The 10203-nt window shown below is 40.2% G+C and overlaps 1 protein-coding gene across 1 annotated transcript in view; it reads left to right on the forward strand.

Annotated features, from left to right (window-relative positions):
• LOC107730100 (macrophage mannose receptor 1-like) overlaps nucleotides 1-10203 on the forward strand; it is an 80796-nt gene that overhangs the window by 8851 nt on the left and 61742 nt on the right. The window contains exons 11-12 of the mRNA XM_016540834.1: nucleotides 10-437; nucleotides 1167-1317. Of these exons, the coding sequence (XP_016396320.1) occupies nucleotides 10-437; nucleotides 1167-1317 (579 nt within the window). The remainder of the gene's footprint in view (nucleotides 1-9; nucleotides 438-1166; nucleotides 1318-10203) is intronic.

Here is a 10203-nt window from a genome sequence, read left to right on the forward strand (position 1 = left end):
CCCCTTCAGTGGGAACTGGAAAGGGTGGTGCGAGAGGCTCAAGCCCAAGAGCCAGACCCAGGAGGTGGTCCCGCGGGACACCTGTACGTCCCTCAATCTGCCCGGGCCCGGGTCTTGCAGTGGGGTCATGAGTCTCCCTTGACGTGCCATCCGGGAAATGCTCGCACTCTTGACTTCCTCCAGCGGCGGTTTTGGTGGCCGTCCATCAAGGAGGATGTAAAGGTCTATGTGGAGGCCTGCCCCGTGTGCAGCCAGGGAAAGTCTACACATCAGCGACCTCAGGGACTGCTCCATCCCTTACCCGTTCCCCGTAGGCCATGGTCGCACCTTTCTCTGGACTTTGTCACGGGACTCCCACCATCCCAGGGCAACACTGTCATCGTGGTGGTTGTGGACCGGTTCTCTAAAGCCACCTGGTTCATTCCCCTGCCCAAATTGCCCTCGGCCAAAGAAACAGCAGAGCTCCTCATGAACCATGTATTCTGGGTGTTTGGAATTCCCCTGGATATTGTCTCCGACTGAGGGCCCCAGTTCTCGTCTCGGTTCTGGGGGGCCTTCTGCAAGCTGATCGGTGCCACGGCCAGCCTATCGTCTGGGTTCCATCCAGAGTCTAATGGCCAGACGGAACGGATTAATCAGGATCTGGAGACCACTCTGCGGTGTATGGCGGCCAATAACCCCACCTCTTGGGCTACCTACATCATGTGGGCTGAATATGCCCACAACACCCTCCAGTCCTCGGCCACTGGACTATCCCCCTTTGAATGCCAGTTCGGCTTTACCCCCCCATTGTTTCCTGAGGAAGTGTCACAGGTTGGCGTTCCCTCGGCCCAGCGTTTTGTCCAACGCTGTCGGCAGACCTGGAGGAAGGTTAGGCGTGCCCTTCTTCAAACCTCCCAGAGATACCAACGTCACGCTAATCGCCGCCGCCGGACGGCCCCTAATTTCCGAGCTGGTCAAAGAGTCTGGTTAGCCACCAAGAACCTGCCCCTCAGGGTCGAATCAAGGAAGCTTTCCCAGAAATACATTGGCCCTTTCTGCATAGCAAGGAAAGTTAACCCTGTTTCCTATCGTTTGTTTCTTCCCCGTTCACTTAGAATTAACCCCACGTTTCATGTCTCATTACTAAAACCTGTCTTGTCTTCTCCTTTTGCCCCCCCACGCAGACCCCCTCCACCTCCCAGGATCATCGATGGCCAGCCAGCCTACACAGTCCGCCGGATACTGGACTCCCGGAGGGTCCAGAACTCACTGCAGTATCTGGTGGACTGGGAGGGCTACGGGCCGTCAGGAGCCGTTCCTAGAGGAGGGGGTCCTGTCAGCATCCTACCTCCTGTAGTTTGTCTCCGTGCCTCTAGAGGTCCCCTGTTTTTTCCTCTGCCTTAGCTCTTCCTCGTGTGGCCTATTTAGCGTTATCCAAGTCACCTGCGCCTTGTTTTCCCCAGTGTATTTAAGTGGTGTATTTTTCCCTTGGTTCCTCACTCGGTTTTTGAGTCTTCGCCCTGTGTCTCCTGCCTGGTCTCGCTAAAGCCTCTCTAGCTACCCCAAGTAAGGTTTCCTGAGTTTCTTTCTTTGGTTGTAATTGTTCTCTGGTTTTGTTTTCTCCCCTCGTGGAGTTTTGTTTTCTCATGTGGTTTTTCCATTATTTTTGCTGTAGTTAATACCTCAGTCCGAGAAGACCTTTTGTTGTATTTTTCTTGCAAAGACTTTTTTTTTTAAAATAAATCTACATTTCGTGGGATACTGCCTCAAGTGTTTCGTTTGGGTCCAACATAACCACTCCTGTGGCTTAGCGGTAGATCTCTCAACTACCACACCAGAGACCCGAGTTCAAGCCTGGCTCGTGACAATATATTTTGCTGACTTGTGTACTTACATTATCCCAAATGTTTCGAAGATTGTTTAAATCCAGAGAAATAGCAATTTTAAATAGTGGCTCGTCCCTGGTCATTGCGTTGCCTGCCAATGACGTCATACACCCTCGATTTCCGGTTTTGTTTTGTAGAAAACATGGAAACACCAAAGACACTTTAATGTGTTATGCGTTTTATTAGACAGGTGACGACCGCACAGAGTAGCATTATAACAGAACTTTCAAATGTATCTAGTATGATAAAACAGCACTGCTTTACCCCACATACGCATGACTGGAAGGAGCGGAAGCTATCGACTGTGGCATAATAAAAGCTCCGCTGCTTTCGAGCCGTGTGTCACACTCATCTCTCATTAGCAATCGCTTCAGCAGCCTCGTTTCGACTGCTTTCAGCCTCACCCTGCTTCATACTATGATGTTAATAAATCTTTAATACATTAGCTTATCCATGAACATGATTTCTGCCCAAGTCCCATCGGATTGCATCGGCTATGGGGATGAAGACGACAACTTCCATGATTCCACACTCAGTCATCCAACTACACCTTTGTTTGTTTGTTTGTTTGTTTTGAATACGCGCCCTCTATCGGCGAAAACTTACACATTGTGCCTTTAAAAGACCTTCAAAATGATATATGATTTGTTGGAATCGGACGAAAAATGACTGAGCTACACCCATTTGAAGTCGAAAAAGTCAGCAAAGTCAGTTCTGAGAAAAATCTATTTGAAGTTTTCTGAAGGTTCCAAAGTAAAATCACCTAGTAACGTTGCATTGTTTCCCCCACTTCTTTTCTCAATATTAATTACTATATTAATATTTACAATATAGCCATTTTTATTTTATCTTTGCTATTAAAAATAAGAAGAGATGCAAAACAACAACATTAGAAAAAAGATGAGAAAAAAAGGCATAGTTCATAATTTTTATTTTTATTTTACCTCTTTTACATTTATCGGGATTGCGTGCTGGCGGAAGCGCCTTTATGTGCACAATACGTATATCAGTCAGCGGCGCAAGAAGCGAGCAGAGAAAAAGGTACTCCTCTCAGAAAATTTACAAACAAAGATAATTTTAGATGTTTAATTACTATTTGGAGCATTGGAATCACTAGACGAGGGCTTAATAAACTAATTTTTGTGAAAACCTGAAATTTGACCAAAATCGACATTTCTCACCTTTTTTTTCCTCTGTAGCTCAAAATTAGCCTGTGCGTGCGCATTCCTAGTCATTTTGCCAGCACGGGTCACATTTTTTCACAAGACTTTTGAGAACTGGATGTGGTAGTTTTTGATATAAAATTATGTAAAAATTATCCTTGAACAGTAACACACCTTTGTGCCATTGCTGACAACAGATCCTGTTGAAATGTTTAAGTACATTTTTTTTAAATTTATTAATTGTGATTAATCGTGATTAATCCCACCTAACATTAAAGTTAATGTATAAATAAATGAATGTAGAAACAACATAAAGACAGTATTTTTATATTTGTTTAGTGGCATATTTTCTATGACTGAAGGCGAGTATCACTGATTTCAATGATGTCCCTATATGATTGTTTTTCCCCCCTTAAAATTTAACCATTAACTATAGCCATTCAACATTACAGTATAATCGAGAGCTATCAATTTTAACATTTAGTTTAACATAGACTTAAAAATAAAAACTTTTAATTTAAGTGAACTTAAAACAATCTTCACATATAGCCATTATAATAAATGTCATATTTAGATACCTGTGCCCTTTGGCAAGTAGGAAAAATACAGAAATTGAATAAAGTTATCAAATACTAAATTCTAAATTAAATATAGATGAATCCTTAAAGCTTGTTTTTTTTTTTCTTTTGTTCTTTGATTAACAGACATCACAGCAGCTGGGTTATTAGGTTATTCTGGCTGCTTTAATAGCTGCCGTTGATGAACATGACGCAGATCTTACACTCATTGTATTTTCTATTTACCTTTTCTGACCCACGTCAGGTCTTAAATTTCCCACTAATGAGTTGACGAGTTAAATCAGTTAGATCAGTGTTATATGAGGGAGACAGTGCTACAGTGCTCCAACCACTGCATTTCAGAGACATATTCTTAAATTTGACTTACATATAATGGATGCCCAGTTTTAAGTCAGCTTTATTCACTTTTTTGGTAACTTCATGACTTAACCGACGACATAATTACGAGCATGCAATGTCGTAGTTTCATTTGCGCTTTAACCCCTTAACTGTGGTGAGCGTGATTTGACAAAGTACAACATGTTCCTGGATCGACATCCTTGTCCAATCAACCATTTAGAATTGAAAGATAACTTTTCAGGAAATGTAAGTTTTAGGCTTACAATCAGGATTAGGTGCTCCTACACCTTTGTTAATAAGCTATCATTTTCCTTTGATTTTAGGAATAAATTATGGGTAAGGTTAGGTTTAGGGGTAGGGATTGGGTTAAGTCTGTATTTTTGGACAGTAATGTTGATCCAGGATCAACAAAAGATGTTGATCCAGGAACATGTCTTGGCAAAATCACGGCGACCCTTAACTGTCATCCCCATTTTTGAAAATTCACGTGAAAGTGCACTATCCAAACTTCAATTATTATAATTCATGAACGCTTTTGAATACAGACCTAAGGTTGGTCTCTTTTTAGATAAGACAATTAGCAGATTATTACAGAAGTGAAATCATTTAATAAAATGAAAGTATTAAAAAGTTATAGACGTTTAAATTTACTATAAAGAAAATATACTATTTTCCTTTATTTTATATAAAATAAATAGTTAAAAAAATAGTTAAAAAAACTAAATTTCTATCAAATTAAAGCCATATGTCTACATAAGTTGTGTTCCAAATTTTAAGTTGATATATATATATATAAAGAGGTTCATATGCAATTTTGTTTAGGTGTTATGGTGTTAGGTGTTTTTTTTAATGCATTTCTGTCACAAATCTATCCATTTCTCTGCTAATATTAAGTCTGTCACCAAATATGGACTCTTGAGACTCAGACCTTTCCAACGATATGTATTTTGTCAACATTATAAAAAGTTTTGATTCTAAAAGATTGTAATACATTTTGTAATATGACACCCCCGCTAAGGGGGAGGAGACCGCTAAAAGATTTTGAAGTACCATTTCTATGGTAACGCAATATGATTTCAAAATGGTTTTGACAGGATGAATTTTGAGATTTTAAGCTTTCAAATAGTATATAACTTATGATGATTACTAAAACATGTGATAGGGAAAACCGCAACGAAATAAAGACTTTTTGTGACAAAGGTCTGAACTCCTGTTATGATGTAGATTTGTCATAGAATCTTGGTGCACTCTTGTCATAAATGAATCTATTACTGTTCCTACATAATTTGTAACAAAGAAAAAAGGTAAAATATATATTTAGGAGTCTTAGACTTTTAATGATATATAGTTTGTCATGATTACATTAGGATTTGATTGTAATATAGTGAAGTAAACTTATTTGAGGAAACAGTTAAGGTATGATACAGCAATTTAATATTACAGTGTTCTGCCATATTTGTGAGTGCAATTGAAGAGCCCGTGCTACGATCACAGTAGCTGACTGGACAGGAAACTTCGTTTTTACTGACATAGCCTGACAACATCTCATCTGACTGCAGTTCACTGTCATTCTACTGAAGCTGCCTCGTCACCTGTACCTTTTCCTCACTCGTTTGACTAGCGCCTGGCGCTGAGGTGAAATGGAGTACTTGTCTGAAAAGTGTCCTGTTTGATGTGGTCATTAAGACATTCTGCATCTAAATAAACAATTATTTTTAAGAAAAAAAAGACAGAAGCATCAGTTGTGAGTGGAGTGGCCAAACCTAGCTCCGCCCCTGCGTTAATTGCATTAAACATTAACGCCTTTAAACTGAAAAAAAGAATAATAGCATGCATTAATGCACTAATTTTGAAAGCATAAGCAGAATAAGAGCTTTTTAGTCATTATAAAGGGAGTGTCCTTTGTGCACTTTCAATGCATAATATATGGCTATATATATAATCAATTCAGAATTTGAATACAAGTTTTTTTTTATTTTTTTTATAAAGGTTTTGCATGCTGCTAAGAGGATCAATGGCCATGTACATTGCAAAGTTTTGAAAGTGATATTCTCATAAAAAAATGAGATTCACTCTCAGAAATGCTGTGATTGGCGTAATGATAATAGTATTGGACAGGACAAAAAGAAATGTCAAAATATATGTGCATTAAGCTAATTAAGTAAATGCAGGCTAATAGAGTAACAGAAAAAAAAATCATCTAAATATTTTGTATCAAACTATGTTTGAAAAGCTGTTGCAATTATTAATTATTAAAACATAATACAATCGAAATCTTGTAAATCTCTCACTGTACATTACTTTTCTTGTTATGGTGGTGCTTAGGAGCCATACAACTGTAGTGTTTGTTTAAACATTACAGCTGCACTTTAATAAAGCACCCACATTAATTTCAGAAGCACCCTTAGTGATTTGATTCTGTAACCAGACCTAAATCAAACACTACTCCACCTGCTCTAGCAAGTAAATGTGACCATGTGTCACAGCCTTCAGCTGGTGTGCACTAGATGGCCACCAGAGGACACTGTGTCTTTTGTGTGAGCACATGGCTTGTTGTGTGTTTGTTGGTGTCATGTGCTCTCCTGTCTATTTTCTGACCCCGCCCATCTTGTTACCTCATTGTTGTTTCAGTGGTTCCACCTGTGTCTCCCTCATTACCTGCCCTACTTAGTCTCCCAGTGTTTGCTCTCCTGTGTTGGTTCATTATTGTTCGTATGTACGTGTGTCCTATGTACCATTGTTGCTCTCTGTCTTGCCGTGCTCTGTCCTGTCCTGTCCTGGCCTGGCCTGCCTGCCTGGTTTTCCCCCTTGGGGTAGTCTTTGTTGTTGTTTTGTTTTAGTTTATTATTAAAGAGCCCATACTTCCTGCATCTTGAGTCCTCGCCTCATCTCTCCACCCAGACCATGACAGAATGAACCAGCCATTTGAGGACTCTGTGGAGAATGGGCTCACTCCAGCTTCCAGCCTTGACTAGATGCAACCCCGTCTACCAACACGTGCTCCAGGTAGCAGCATTGAGTTCCCTTTGCCAACGGGACTGAGAGGTCCCTGAGGTACCTTCTCCAGAACAGCCTGCCACAGAACAGCCCCCTCTCACTTCTGCTGCCACGAGGGCCGTCACTGAATAGACCGCTCTTCTTGTCTCGGCCATGGAGGCTACCTCAGAGCCGTAAGGTCTCGCTGTCATGGTGGAAGGGTCTCTGCTGGCTCTGCCCTGACTCCTGGCCCTGCCGGCTCCAACCATGATCCTTGCCCTGCCGGCCCCACCTAAGTTGGCCACCCTGCCTTGTTGGCCCAGGAGCCTGCCTCAGAACTTGCTCCAGTCCGGGAGCCCTCAGAGTCCACTCCAGATCCCGCTCCAGTCCGGGAGCCTTCAGGGCCTGCTCCTGTTCCTCCAGAGGTGGCGGCTTCTGCTGCAGAACCTCCAGAGGTGGCGGCATCCTCTTCAGTTCCTCTCAAGTGGTGGTTCTCTTCTCCATCTGCTCTGCCTGCTCCACCCTGGTGGGCTTCAGCTCTGCCTGCTCCGCCCTTGTGGGCTTCAGCTCTGCCTGCTCTTCCCTGGTGGGCTTACGCTCTGTCCTGGCTTCCTGCTCAGCCAACTCCGCCCTGGCTTCTGCCTTGCCGGCTCCACCTTGGCTTCCTGGTCTACCTTTGGTAGGATCTGGATAATTTGGTTCTTCGAATGCACCTGTTGTTGATGATGGATAGTATGGCTGGATTGAGCTATCTGAGATAATTACGCGTTCATGGGTTGGTTTAAAAGGGGCTATGTATCGATACTCGAAACCACGATCAGCAATGCAGCAATTGATTGGCAGCAAGACAGCAACGCAATGACATCATATAATTAAAAAATAGCAACTCATAATGTAATTACTGCACATAATGCAAAACTGCACATAATGTAATAAATATTACATTATTATTGTAATAAAATGTTCATAATGTAATTTCTCAAAACGTAATACAATTTTGAGCTCATAATGTAATAATAATTTTTCAATGTAATAATTTTTCACATAATGTAATAGGTTATTGTATGATAAATTTATTACATTATGAACACACTGTGGCAACTTATAATGTAATCACAGTTCATAAGGTAATACCAGCACACAATTTAAAACAGTTATTATGTTTACAATATCATAATTATCTTTCAATATAATAAATTTGAGCACAAAACATAATCATAGTTTTATTAAAATGGTTTCACAGACAGGGCTTAGACTAAGCCAGGATTAGGCCATAGTTCAATTAGGACATTTAAAGGTGACATATCATGAAAATCTGACTTTTCCTAGTTTTAAGTGCTATAATCAGGTCCCTGGTGCATCTACCAACCAAGGAAACGTGAAAAAGATTAACCCAGGTTCTACACAAATGTATAGGCCTAATGCATTTATAATTTGGCGATATGATTACACGGTTTTATCTTCCTGAGATAAATGTCACGTAACTGACACATTCTTCACAGCCTGTTATACTGATGATTTCCCTGGTTAAAACCGCTTATAGGCACAGAAATGATGCGTGATTGTAAGTTGTACTTTATTTTTCAACATATCCTCTGACGTACATTCATGTTATAACTTAAAGTGAAGAATTGTTCATTGTGCTCTGTGCTGCCGTTGCCTGAGGCAGATAACACAATCTATCCCAGACTACATTAGATGGAAATTGTTTTTGTTTTTTTCCAAATTTGTTCATAAAAAATGCCTTCAATTCAAGGATATAGAATTTAGTAGGGTCGCAACTGAATTGTTCCTAGCAATCATTTCGATCAATTAAAATATATTTATATGTAACCACTGTCGTTGTCATCATACCACAAACATTACCTGAGATGTTAAAGTCCACATGAAATCAAAATTTACAATATTTATTTTGTTAGCGCACATTGCTAGGCAACAATTAATCTGTGCAAGTTAATCTTCCCTAATTGCAGATTCTATTATTAGATTTGTCAGTATTAATATGTTTATGCTTCGATTTTTTTTGGGAGGGGGGTGTATCAAACTGTAACACCGTGTGTCCCAACCAGACACGACGCGATAAAAAGTATATTTTCTTTGTAGTTTTTGTCCTAACCACACGCAACATCGACACTTGACAATAAGCCACATGGGATTCTATTTTAGGAACGTTTTTTATTTTCTGCGACGTCGCGGCAGGAGCAACATACAAAATATGACAGTAATAATCTCAGGTAATGATTATGTGCTTTATTCAATGTTAAAAGTGTCTAATGTGAGTTTGAATATTATTGTGCGTTATCTTTATAGCCATAGTGAAAGCAACAATAGGCTAGATATTTTACCTCAGATCTTGAAAATAAATTAAAGCAAACTTGTACGTTAAAACTGTGAACTCACTGCGAACCAACACGTGTATTCCATAACAAAGATATCACTCACTCACTCAAAACTGTTCAGTCCATTCACATTTGAATCATCTATTTTCCTTGTCCACTTTTCTTTTCTACACACTCGCCATGTGTTTGCCGTCACATCGTATCTACACTGGACACGACAAAACATTGCAAATCATTTGAACGTTGTGTCAGTACGTTATAAATAGAACTAGTCAGCAGTTTACTGTCGGGGATTTGTCGTGACGCGCCGCATCCAAGACAGCATCACTGATTATAACCAGTTATTGTATTTTATTGTGTCGCGCCGCGCCGCTCGCGTCTGGTGTAGACACATGTAAGTTAATGTAGCTTTCTGATGCTGCGTTTGAATTTTCATGCCACATTATTTGAAATTAGCCGGGCCAAACTTTTTTCTGTGTTTTTTGATGTGGCCCGCCGTGCCGCCTATTGAGGAACCCTGTCTTAAAACCTATTCACAAAGCTGCTGAGACAAACTTTTTCTAGGGAATAGAGAGAAGAAGCTAAGAGTAAAGGGCGGGATTGACCTTGTTGCTATGAATGATGTCAGCATGTTCACTAACTATGCACACAGTGATTGGCTGATAGGGGAGGGGTCTCTGTCAGAGATTTATTCATAGAAATATTGAGCACGATGTTGCCATATATAAAGGTTTAAAAATAAAAATGTTGCCACATTCAAATAAAGATTTAAAAATGCAGGCTAAGTGTCAATAATTAAACAAGTATATGTTCAGCTAATTGTCTGCCTCTTACATGTATGCTTCTCGTTAACAATTCGAGAATATGCATATAAACATCCTTTTAATTAACAGAGTAGAATAATCATGGCTGATAGTAATACATGCAAATGTAAAAAAAA

This window comes from Sinocyclocheilus rhinocerous, unplaced genomic scaffold (assembly GCF_001515625.1).
Source record: "Sinocyclocheilus rhinocerous isolate Xijiao unplaced genomic scaffold, SAMN03320098_v1.1 scaffold36, whole genome shotgun sequence".
Lineage (NCBI taxonomy): Eukaryota > Metazoa > Chordata > Actinopteri > Cypriniformes > Cyprinidae > Sinocyclocheilus > Sinocyclocheilus rhinocerous.